The sequence below is a fragment of the Mustela nigripes genome, chromosome 7, assembly GCF_022355385.1.
Source record: "Mustela nigripes isolate SB6536 chromosome 7, MUSNIG.SB6536, whole genome shotgun sequence".
Lineage (NCBI taxonomy): Eukaryota > Metazoa > Chordata > Mammalia > Carnivora > Mustelidae > Mustela > Mustela nigripes.
The window spans coordinates 10,997,337-11,009,728 of NC_081563.1; the positions used below are offsets into that span (position 1 = coordinate 10,997,337).

Consider the following 12,392-nt stretch of genomic DNA (forward strand, 5'->3'; position numbering starts at 1 on the left):
GATGGCATGGTTTCCGTAGCAGCGAGGGGACGGACTGTGAGCGAGGGGATTGTAGTTCAGAGAGATTAACCGGCCCAGAGTTCTGTCACCAGTTGCTGCTGCAGGGTTCGGTATTAAACTCATCTGTAGATTCCAGGTTAACATGCTTTGGGGCCCACATTAGTATTCATATGGTGGAATTATTACTGTAAAATAAAAGTTGATCTAAACTTTTTTTTCCCTCTTAGGTGATTGTTTGCTCTGCTACTTTGCATTCTTTTGATGTGAAGAAGCTGTCTGAGAAGATAATGCATTTTCCCACCTGGGTTGATTTAAAAGGAGAAGACTCCGTTCCGGACACTGTACACCATGTGGTTGTCCCGGTGAATCCCAAAACTGACAGACTCTGGGAAAGGCTTGGGAAAAACCACATTAGAGTGAGTACTTCACACTGTTAACATTTATGGGGAATAAAACTTACATAAACTAGCTTAACCTTGGGCTCTTAGTGATGCTTATAGCCAGATACTGTACCTGAGAAAAGAGAAATCCACCCAGTGACTGCAAAAGGTTAGGCCTTGAGAGCACAGAATAAGTGATGGGCTTTTATTTTTTTCTCTGTAAGAGTTACTTTTTTTTTTTTTTTAAGATTTTATTTATTTGACAGAGAGAGGTCACAAGTAGGCAGAGAGGCAGGCAGAGAGAGAGGGGGAAGCAGCCTCCCTGCTGAACAGAGAGCCTGATGCGGGACCTGATCCCAGAACCCTGAGATCATGACCTGAGCCGAAGGCACTGAGCCGCCCAGGCGCCCCCTCTATAAGAATTACTTTCAATGATCATCTTCCTTGATGTAATTTTGATAAATGAGTAGGATAATATATATACCTAGATCTAATTTCAGATACAATGATGCTGTTTTCAATAATATTTTAGTGTCCTCTTGAGGTTCCTTATTTTCCTAAAAAGAAATTTCATGTGTCTACCTAGTGTTTTTTCCCTCCGCTGTTCTTAGATTTACCTTTATAAAATAAGGGTGTGTTGTGTATTATAAGTATATAATATTCTAAAAGCCACCTTTTTTATTACATCTAAAAGCCATTTTTATTACATTTAAAATTGCTTAGTCTTAGACTTACAGTTAATAAAGGGTTTTCTAAATCTGAAGAATGCTTTTGCCTAGTCTGAAATGCAGTCTAAAGTTAGGTACATTTTTCCTTTAAAAAAATGATACCTGTTTGGAATCCTTACTTAACCACTTGCTACCCTTTGTTAACCTTTTCTTTTAATAGACTGATGATGTACATGCAAAAGATAACACAAGGCCTGGTGCTAATAGTCCAGGTAAGTTGAATGAGTGATTAAGTGAGTGAATGAATGAATGGGCGAATGAATTAATGAATGGTTTTGAAAGATTTTGAAAACAAATTGGTTTGTTTTAATTGAATTTATGCCCCATCTATTCTCATGAAGGATTTGAGGTGACCTATAAAATTAGAACAGGAAATCTGAAGATAAAAGCACCAAAAATAATAAGGAAATGAGGGAAATGTTGATACCAGTCAGCTAAGAGCAGCATTAATCACTGAATTTCAGATGTTAGTCTCTTGACAGCTAGGTCACACATACTTTGGATTTTGGAATTCTTTTTTTTACCATAGGATATTAGCACAATTCTCTGGCAACAGATTTTATATTGGTCCTGAATTTCTGGAGAAATGTCACATAGATTCTTCACTGAGGGAATTAAGTAATAAAGGAAAATGTCTTTAGCTTACAACTTTGTGGAAGATACAGAAATTATCTTGAAATAGTTCATTCTTTTTGTAAATGGTAAGGTATATCTAACACAAAATTTCCCGTTTTAACCATTCTGAAGTGGATCAAGTTCAGTGGCATGAAGTACATTCCTACTTTGCATCCATGGCCACCATCCATCTCTAGGCCGTTTTCATCCTCCTAAACTGAATATCATTAGATCATTAAATATTTATTGGTTTTTAAAAAGGTGAACATTTAATTCAGTGAAGATATTTATTTGCAGAGCAGAGACTGTTTGTTTCAGGTTCATAATATTTTAAAGATCTATGAGTGTACATTCTTTTGCAAGGATCGTGCTTATCGAATGTTGAGTAGATCTCAGACCCATTAGGCTGCATGTTTGATGTTTGATGTCTCACGTGGGTCATTGGGGAGGGTGAGACTGCATTTGCTTCACGGTTGGATCCATGTGTAGGTTTATGGCAAGTATCTGAAAGGTGAATTTTCTGAAATCTTGATTAAATAGAGTCCCTTTGGATTCAGTTTTATGTGCAGTTCCAAATTTATAAGGTGTATGCTCAAATAGCCTTTTTGTTGGAGAGGAGCAGAGACACTGATGATTCAAAATAATGTGTCCTCCCACTGTTTGAGAATACATTTTATAAAGTATAAATTGTTACTTCATGTATTTTTTCTTGTAAATGTTTTGCTTAGTTTATATAACAATTAGATATGGCTAGAGAGACTTTAGAAATATGGTGGGTTACAGAATTAAAATTTCCCATTAGATAGTTGGTAACTGTAGCATTAGCTTCCCACTGAAACAGATGGGGGGTGATGGCTAAGAAAGGACTTCGTTTGACATACAGTTTTTTTATTCCGTAGAAGTATGAACTTTCTGGTGTTAAATTTAAGAAGTACATTGATTATTTTTAAAAGGGGTTAAAATAATTGAGTAAACATTTATTGAGCAGTTAGGGGAGTTAATGCAAGGCAGCATATGATTAGTTGTCCATGAGAGATAGGAACAGAGTTTTGTTGTAGGTATGAAGCTCTGTTTGCTTGTGGTTATATGTCTGTTTCCCTCATAAGAGGTACGATTATAGGTGTTTTGGTGCCCATAAGGTGGCACAAATGCACATTAACAGAAACAGGAATAAATGAGTGAATGGATATTCTCACCTTTTCATCCTATCTTAATCTCACTTATTTTTTATTAAAGCCAAGTGTTGTAGGTGAGTTAAGCAGTAAGTCTGTGACTGTAATTATGTGTGTTTATATCAGTTTTAGATTGAAATTCTTTTTCTGTTTTTGTTGTTGTTATGGTATTCAAGAGATGTGGTCTGAAGCTATTAAAATCCTGAAGGGGGAGTATGCTGTCCGGGCCATCAAGGAACACAAGATGGATCAAGCAATTATCTTCTGTAGAACCAAAATTGACTGTGATAACTTGGAGCAATATTTTATGCAACAAGGAGGAGGTAATGTTTCCTCACTTGAAATAAATTGTGTTTATTTCCTCATTTAATAGATTATTAGTCTCATGTTGATGCAGTCTCGAATGCATGCACAGAATTTAAAGTAGCAGTGGTGCATTGTAAGTATCTGTGCTTATCTAGTACTTTTTCATAGGATAAGCGCCAGGCAGACAGTGAGGGCTTTCCATGCAGGTACAGGTGCATTACATTGTTCTGAGGTCCTGCTGCCATTTGGAAGAAGGGTAATGTTATTGATTAACTTTAATGTTAAAATTTCAAGTTATAATCATTAAATAAGAGAATGTATATTTTCTAAGCCAATAAATGGAGAAAAAAAATATCTTAAAAAGGCTAAGAAAGCTAGAGGAAAAATAATAAGAAATAGCAGAATGGTTAGAAATTACAGAGTAAGATGGCTGGTGGAAAAATCTGAGTGTAAACACTATCTAAGTCCTTGGTTAAAAGGTGTAGATGGTTAGACTGGATAAAATCTAGCAGTTTGCTATTTATAAGAGGTATACTTAAAACCTGAGGACATGGAGAGATTGAAAGTGGCTGAAGAAATATATGTATCATCTAAACTACCAGTGAAAAGAAAGTCGGTCTAGCTATGTTAACAAGAGATGCAGTAGAATTTAAGACAAATATTAACTAGAAATAAAGTCCCTATGTAATCAAATATTTAATCTATAATGAGTATAGGATGATTCTAGTGTTACGCTCCTTATAACATATAAACCAACATGAAGAGATGCTCAACATCTCAGTCATTAGGGATATGCAAAATCACAGCATAGTAGCACTGTACGCTCATTATAATGGCTAGATTAAAAATCCAAGGCCACTTTTTGGCGGGGTTGTTGAGCAGCTGGAGTACTCACACTGTTGCTGGACAGCCATGTCGGTACAAGGGCTTCCATTTTTATTTGTTTTTTTTTTTTTTTTTAATATTTTATTTATTTATTTATTTGGCAGAGACATAGTGAGAGAGGGAACACAAGCAGAGGGAGAGGAAGAGAGAGAAGCAGGTTTCCCGCTGAGTTGGGACCTGGATGTGGGGCCTGGGATCATGACCTGAGTTAATGGCAGACGCTTAACTGACTGAGCCACCCGGGCTCCCCTGGTCTTACATTTTTAAATAAAATTAACATTGCTATCTTATGGCTTAGTAATTCAACTCCTAGTTACTCGAGATAAATAAAGTTTATCCAAGAGTTATTGACAGAAGCTGTGAGCAAGAGTGGTCATAGCAGCTTTATTTATAATAGCCCCAAACTGAAGATACACCAGGTGGCTGTCAGTAGGGAAATGGCTTAAACCAGATGTGAAATATTTAGTCACTGGAAATACTGCTCAGTGATACAAAGGAATGGACTATTGGTGGACTCAGCAGCTGTGGGTGAATCTCAGACATCTTGCAGAATGAAGATTCTTTATACAAGCCTATATTCTGTATGATTCCATTTATGTGAAGTTCTAGAAGAGTCAGAATTAATCTGAAAGGGGAAGAAACCCACAACATTGGTTTTTCCCCAGCATAATGGGAATGGGGGTACTTTGTGGAGTGACATTCATATTTTCTATCTTGATAGGACTTTGGGCTTGCATAGGTGCGTGCGTTTGTCAAAACTCACCAGACGTCCGCTTAAGATTTGTACATTTCCTTGTATGTAACTTTCACCTTGAAGGAAAATCATAAAACCTAGACAAATAACTGCATTCTAGTTAATGAGATGCATGCTGAACTGTACAGATATTTGCAGTTTATATTGAAATGCATCAAAAATAGAAAAATGAATTGATAGGAAAAAGAGCTAGACAGGCAGTAAAGTAAATATAGTAAATGTTAGTGGTATAATCTAGGAGGTGAAAATACAGCTATTTACTTTGAGATCTTTTCATTGTTGCTGTGTTTGAAAATTAATGTTGAAAAATATATAAAGCAAAAATTGACAGATGTATCCTGGTAACAGATGAATCCTGCTTTCATAGTGGGGAGAACTCGAACACATCTCTCTCTCTCTTTTTTTAAAGATTTTATTTATTTATTTGACAGACAGAGATCACAAGTAGGCAGAGAGGCAGGCTGAAAGAGAGAGAGAGGAAGAAGCAGGCTCCCTGCTGAGCAGAGAGCCCGATGCGGGACTCGATCCCAGGACACTGGGATCATGACCTGAGCTGAAGGCAGAGGCTTAACCCACTGAGCCACCCAGGGGCCCCAGACACATCTCTTTTTATAATTGGTGTATGTCAGGGAGCCAGAAAACTCAAACAGTTTAAAAAGTTTGAACTGATAGTTATATGAGGAATAGGTTCTATTGCTCATCACTGTGAACAGTTTAGTACCATCCGGTCCCCGCCCCTGCTGCCCCCAAGTTCTAGCAAACAACCTTGCTTGGTTGTTTTAGTTATAGTGACTGTTCTATAATACTTCTTCCTGTCCATGTTGGTTTTAAATGGAGAATTTGATTATTTGGTTAGAAAAGCCATTGCTCGGGACACCTGGGTTACCAAAGTAACACAGTTTATACCAGAACTTCAGAGGTTTAACAGAGGAAAATAAAGGATTCCTCCTCTCTCTATACATGGCTTGACTGGGGAGTAGGAATGTGTGTGTGTGTGATACTCCCCTAAACAACTTGAATTCAGAATGCAGTAAGGCCTAAGGGGTAGGCCTCTGGAAGTTCTGATTAGCTATTATTTATTCTCTGCAAAATTAGTTCTTGTATTCATTTTGGGTGGGTAGCTTTCATGGTATATTTTTCTTGAATGCTGAAGTAATTTTATTGAACTTAAAATTTACTATGTAGAGTAGTTATGGTATTATTGTTACTCTGCATTCCTGCTGGAGCCTACGGGTTCTTTTGAGCTCTTGACGGCTGTTTATTCTTACTCTGATCAGGACTGGATGGATTTTCTTACTGTATCTACTTGAGTTTCTTTTTTAGAATTGGCTTCCAGTGTATATGCCTTTCCATCCTACCAGTTTGCTGCTCCTAATCTGCTTTGGCCAGGGTACCAGATCATGAAGCTGTTAGGACATTCTGATGGGGGTAGGCTCGTGGGCGTGGCCTTTAGTAAGGGCCTGAAGTTCATCATGCCTATTTTGGTCCTTCCAAGATTGATCTCTCTTGTCTGCTTTTTTGGTTCTTAGCTTTCTTTATATGGGATCGGAGAGGTTCCTGGTATACACATAGGTTTTCCTTTTAGTAACACATTTGGTATACTGTTCTGTCTGCTATACATCAGGAAGAGTGACTTAAAAATATCCTTCAAAGTAAATCAGTTTTAATGCTCCTGGAGTTTATTTATTTATTTATTTATTTTTTTAAAGATTTTATTTATTTATTTGACAGAGAGAAATCACAAGTAGATGGAGAGGCAGGCAGAGAGAGAGAGAGGGAAGCAGGCTTCCCGCTGAGCAGAGAGCCCGATGCGGGACTCAATCCCAGGACCCTGAGATCATGACCTGAGCCGAAGGCAGCGGCTTAACCCACTGAGCCACCCAGGCGCCCACCTGGAGTTTATTTTAATGGCATTTCACTTATGACAGAAATTGTGTTAACTGTGGTTTGTGGCAAATTGGGGTGTAGAGTTCTGTGGAATTATATGGCACCATTGTAGTCGGAATGCTATTGGTTTTTTGATACAGTCTTTGGTGTATTGTTTTCCAAGGTTAACTGTTTAATGTGCTCTTCACCAGGACCTGATAAAAAAGGACATCAGTTCTCATGTGTTTGTCTTCACGGGGACAGAAAGCCTCATGAAAGGAAGCAAAATTTGGAAAGATTTAAGGTACTGCTCTTTAGTTGACTGCATTTCCTTAATAGCCAAGGGGGGAATCGCAGCCAATTTTAATCAGTTACAGTTAGTATTATTAAAGCCATTCTTGTTCTCGAAATTTCAAAAGATTTTTGCTCTGTTGATATATCCTTGATGACAGGGCTTAGTCATCTTTAGTATGCAGTGGTCAGTTACATGTTCTCCGTGCAACACTGCTATGGTAAGAATTTTCAACTTAAGTCTTAGTTGAATTCTTTCAGGTAGGTATTTTTAAGAGAAGGGTCATGGGATAGTTAAACCATGTCTGTGAGTCTTATTATTTTTTTTTTAACAGTTCGTAGTAATACCCATAGCGAAGTTAATTTGTAGATTAATTTAAGAGAGGTAGCAAGAGTACGGTTTTGTGGGATTAAAAACACTTGTAACTGTTTGGGGCGCACTGTCCCACTTTCATGCTGGCAGCCCGCGGACAGGTGGGTTAGCTCTCGGTGGAGGTGGGGAGGGTTTGAGCCGTCTCGAACACAAGGGCAGGAGCCTCCACCCACAGCATTCTCGTTGTTTATCGTGTGTTCACCCCAGTGCAGAGTACAAATAGCATTTTCTCTCAGACCCATCATATGAATAGAAGGTGGAAAGTACTGAGCTTAGGAACTTTGGATTATGCTTCCATGTGAGCAGAATGTGCATATGGGAGCATGTTGTGTGGTCGCATTTCAGTGTGTGTATGTTTGCCCTTCTCTACCCAGGCTCGTACGCTGGACCCCAGGTCAGCATTCCTTCCCCACTCTGTGTCTAACTTTGCTTTGCCTTGAGGCACAAATGACGTGCAAAGGCTAATTTGTATTTCCTTGGTGAGAGCACTGGGGCCCACTCTCTGTTCCCTTGTCTTAGAATTTTGTCTGTTGTCACAAAAAGTATAACCTCAAGGTGAAATGCCTGGTATTCTGAATTTATTTTAATACAAGGTAAAGATAATGTTTATATTTTAACATTTTTTTCCTATTTTCTCCCCCCCTCTTTTTTTTTTAAATTTTATAAACTTGCTTTGGCATTAACAGTCAGGATTTCTAAAGATAAATCCAAATTATAAGCAGTTTATCTTTGGTGTGAGAAAAAAGCAAATAAAAATGAATCCAATTACTGATTTATTCACCTTAAATGTCTTGTTTTAGTAGATCATAACTTAAAAATTTAAGACAAGGTCCAGTGAATTATGAGTATCTGGACCTCTAATCTGATAGTAACACATTAGTCAGCGGTCTCAGTGGAATGGTAGTATTTGTATTTATTTTTTAGCATATGTCATAATAAATTCCTTTCTCCCCTTTCTGTTCTCTTTAGAAAGGAGATGTAAGATTCTTGATTTGCACCGACGTAGCCGCCAGAGGAATTGATATTCACGGTGTTCCTTATGGTAAAAGAAAGGTTTTGTAACTTCAGTTTAAATTTTACGGAATTCAGAGTGAACCCTCTAGTGTTTTTGAAATATTTAGAACATCAAACATCTAATATGGTTGAAAATTTTAGAAACTAATGGCAATTGGTAATAATTACTTTTATTTGCAGTTATAAATGTCACCTTGCCTGATGAAAAGCAAAACTATGTACATCGAATTGGCAGAGTAGGAAGAGCTGAAAGGTATTGCTGTATTTTTTTTTTCTTTTCATGCTTTTATGCCTCAGGAGTAAAGTCTAATAAAGACTTCTAAAACTTTTCAGGATGGGTCTGGCCATTTCCTTGGTAGCAACAGAGAAAGAAAAGGTAATCTTCTCAGTGCTGTATTATATTCATTGTTTGTTGTCGTTTTAGATGTTGTAAGTAAGAGCAGTTTGATTTTTCCATTTACATTGAATTCAGTTGCATATGGATATAAGTGAACTTTTTAATGGCATCTTTTTTCTCTATAGTCTTGTATGGACCAGCAATAGGATGTAGTTTAGAAAGGAAAAATGCAAAATATAATTTTCACTAATAGCCTTAGTGTACTTGATTTCACCAAAAACTATTTAAACCCTCCCTGACATCATGCCACAGAGAACTTTTGTGGTAGAGGGTGTAACTTGTGATTTTGCAGTATAATTTGATGAAACTTTACCAAACCGTTTCAAGAATAAGGAACTCCCATAAGCTCATTGTCCAAAATAGTTGTTCATTTTGCTTTTTGGTATTTATTATAGAGAGCATTTGGATTTACTTTTTGATATAATTTTGATAGAGTATTCTCCAGTATTTACTTTTTCATCCTTGTTTTTATCTGAGAATTCCTTTCTGTAATTGGCATGCATTTTAGGAAAACTTCAGGATCATTCTCAAAAAGAAGTCTTTTAGAAGACCTAGTTAATGAGCTCCTGAATGGTGGAAGTCATGGGATGACATACAATACTGCAGTCTGTTTTTCTTGTCCTTGGGGATAGAAAATATTTAAAAAACTAATTGAGCATAAAAATATCTAGCAGGTTGCAGTCTCCATATATGTTAGTATTTTTTCCATATTTCATGTAGGTTTGGTACCATGTATGTAGCAGCCGTGGAAAAGGGTGTTATAACACAAGACTCAAGGAAGACGGCGGCTGTACTATATGGTACAATGAGATGCAGGTAAGACTCCTAAGGAATGTACGAAATTGGCAACAATAGACCACAATTCATTATAAAAGTCATACCTTAGCTTTATTTGTTAGATGTGAGGAAAAGTAGTAATTGATTATAATGTTAGTTATAGCTTGTAAGTGGTAACTTGTGAGTTTATCTCTTCAGAAATCTAACTTCCATTTATACTATTATAGTCTTCCTAGTTTCATTGGACATCGTTAAGGTGCAACTCTGTCTAAATGAGATTTTTATTTGAAAATGCTTTTTATATTTCCTTTCCCATCTTAGTTGCTGTCTGAGATAGAAGAGCATCTGAATTGCACCATTTCTCAGGTTGAACCGGATATAAAGGTACCAGTGGATGAATTTGACGGGAAAGTCACCTACGGTCAGAAAAGGGCTGCTGGTGGTGAGTTTTGAGTTCCTTTTATTTCTATTCTAAATGTGAATGTGTCCTTCTTGGGCGTCTGTGTGTAGAAGAGAGTAATTTCATCTCATCATGGTTAGTGTCTATTTTTAGTTTATTAATCATTTCCTCATTATTCTCATAGCACTTTATCCATATGTGTCTTGTAGCATTTTTGGGTTGTGTGATTTGTATGTGAATGAAGGATGGAAGCATAGCTGTTTCTCTTGAGGTATTAATGTCACAAAGAATAGTTGAACGTTTTTAGAGTTATTAGGAAACCAGTATAATGGCGATTTTGAACAAAGAATTGAAAACATTTGATTTAATATCAAGTGGTAAACCAGCATACTGTTTCCTTTGCCTGGAATGCCCTTAGCTCATTTCTGAAAAATTTTTTTTAAGATTCAGGCTACTGAGCTAGTGGTTTCCAAACCAAAAAAAAAAAAAGGAGATGCGGGAGGTTGCTAGGGGCCTTGGGACACTGTTAGGCCTGATCATTCATTTCTGTGGATTTAACGTCTTTAGAACTCACTTGTGGAGATGACTTAACCAGTAGTACATTTTTTATTGCTAGAAGCAATGTATGAGCGGATGTAATTGAGCCAAAGTATTGCTGACAAGTTATTTCAAGCATGTCATTTACATTACTTTATAATTTGTGTGTGTGATGCAGGTGGAAACTATAAAGGCCATGTGGATATTTTGGCACCTACGGTTCAAGAGTTGGCTGCCCTTGAAAAGGAGGCTCAGACATCTTTCCTGCATCTTGGCTACCTTCCTAACCAGCTGTTCCGAACCTTCTGATTTTAACATACACTGATAAGATTTGAATAATAAAAGTCTGTAGTCTTCAAACTCTAGAACAGTTGTACTGCTTCCAAGCAGTAGTATTTATAGTAACAGGAGCTATTAATGCTGACTCTTGCATGTCAAGAAACATTAATCTTAGGAATTCTTCATAAAATGGCAACCTAATGAGAATAATAAATTTGATGACTATATTTTTATGAAGGTTTGTGTCTTATATTTGATGGTTTTCTTTTTCAAGAAAACTATGGGTTGACCAAGTAAAGTTTCTGGGTATGTGATTTTGGCGGAGGGGGTGTGGGGAACCACCAGTGGTTTCTTGGGTGGAATTTATCATAGGAAGCGATCCCAGATGCAGATGTTCTTGAGATGGTTATAGTTGCCTAGGTATAAGCTGAAGCTGGAGGAGACTCATGACAGGAAAGAAAATTGGATGATCCTAAGGCAGAAGGACCACTTGGTTAGTTTTGGGGGCCTGGAGTTTTTTAGAGAGGGAGGAAAGGTTCTGTGTCTAAGGATTGAGGAGGAGTAGTGTGTGATGGTTACAGCAAGGATGTGTTTTGGAAGGTTTGTCTTGTTTCTAAGAACCTTTCTTTCCAGAGGATAGTTACTATAAAGATAAAACCATTTTACTGTTCCTCTATGTTTTTTAAAATTTTTTATTTTTTTAAAGATTTTATTTATTTATTTGACAGAGATTGCAAGTAGGCAGAGAGGAGGGGAAGCAGGCTCCCTGCTGACAGAGAGCCCGATGCAGGGCTTGATCCCAGGACCCCGGGATCATGACCTGAGCCAAAGGCAGAGGCTTTAACCTACTGAGCCACCCAGGCACCCTGTTCCTCTATGTTGTAAAATTAAACATAGTCCTTGGGAGATGTTTCTTCAGTCCCTTTTGCCTACAATACCCAAAGGAAAAGAGAAGAGATAAATTTGAATTGTTATTGTATGCCTTTTGACTCTTAGTTAATAAAGTCTTATTCCTGTGCTAGGATTCTTTAAGAACACAGGCTATTATAAATTCTTGTATGATGGTTTCTAAACCTTTGAGCACAGAAATATTTTCTTTAAACAAAATCTTGAGTGAAACTCAGGGTAGACAGTAACAGTGGGAGAACCATTGCGTAGATTTTGAGTCACAGTTTGTGCGAAATGATGAGAATAGCATCCTCTCACATTTAGACCACGTTCTCTGGAGATGTCCTAGAACCGCCCCAGCTGATCTCGGAGCTGTGCGATGACAGCGCTCCACAGCGTCCACGCATATTAATCACTGCTTTAGAAAGGGGTTATTTTAACCAACATAACAGCAAGGAAAAGACTGAGATCTGGACCATTTAAATACTGGAGCTGGGGGAGGCAGAAGCACAGTTTGGGGGAATGCATGCCCACGTGGCCTGGTTTGGAGAAGTGGAGCTGAAACTTGGGTTCCTGTCTCAGCTTTTACTCTTGTCTCCCATTAGAAGACGATCCTCAGGTCCAAATGGGTAGCCCAGGGAGGCATGGAGACCGGAAGTGGGTATTTGGCTTTTCCGATGCAAATTACTGTCCAACTGCAGTGATCTGCACAGAAACTCTGAGGGCAAAC

The 12,392-nt window shown here is 37.7% G+C and overlaps 1 protein-coding gene across 1 annotated transcript in view; it reads left to right on the plus strand.

Annotated features, from left to right (window-relative positions):
- DDX1 (DEAD-box helicase 1) overlaps positions 1 to 11,001 on the plus strand; it is a 33,662-nt gene extending 22,661 nt beyond the window's left edge. Inside the window, exons 17-26 of the mRNA XM_059405175.1 lie at positions 228 to 416; positions 1,269 to 1,320; positions 3,072 to 3,218; positions 6,919 to 7,010; positions 8,340 to 8,412; positions 8,565 to 8,637; positions 8,718 to 8,760; positions 9,502 to 9,597; positions 9,880 to 10,000; positions 10,674 to 11,001. Of these exons, the coding sequence (XP_059261158.1) occupies positions 228 to 416; positions 1,269 to 1,320; positions 3,072 to 3,218; positions 6,919 to 7,010; positions 8,340 to 8,412; positions 8,565 to 8,637; positions 8,718 to 8,760; positions 9,502 to 9,597; positions 9,880 to 10,000; positions 10,674 to 10,804 (1,017 nt within the window). The 3' untranslated portion in view covers positions 10,805 to 11,001. The remainder of the gene's footprint in view (positions 1 to 227; positions 417 to 1,268; positions 1,321 to 3,071; positions 3,219 to 6,918; positions 7,011 to 8,339; positions 8,413 to 8,564; positions 8,638 to 8,717; positions 8,761 to 9,501; positions 9,598 to 9,879; positions 10,001 to 10,673) is intronic.
- The last annotated feature ends 1,391 nt before the right edge of the window (positions 11,002 to 12,392 follow it).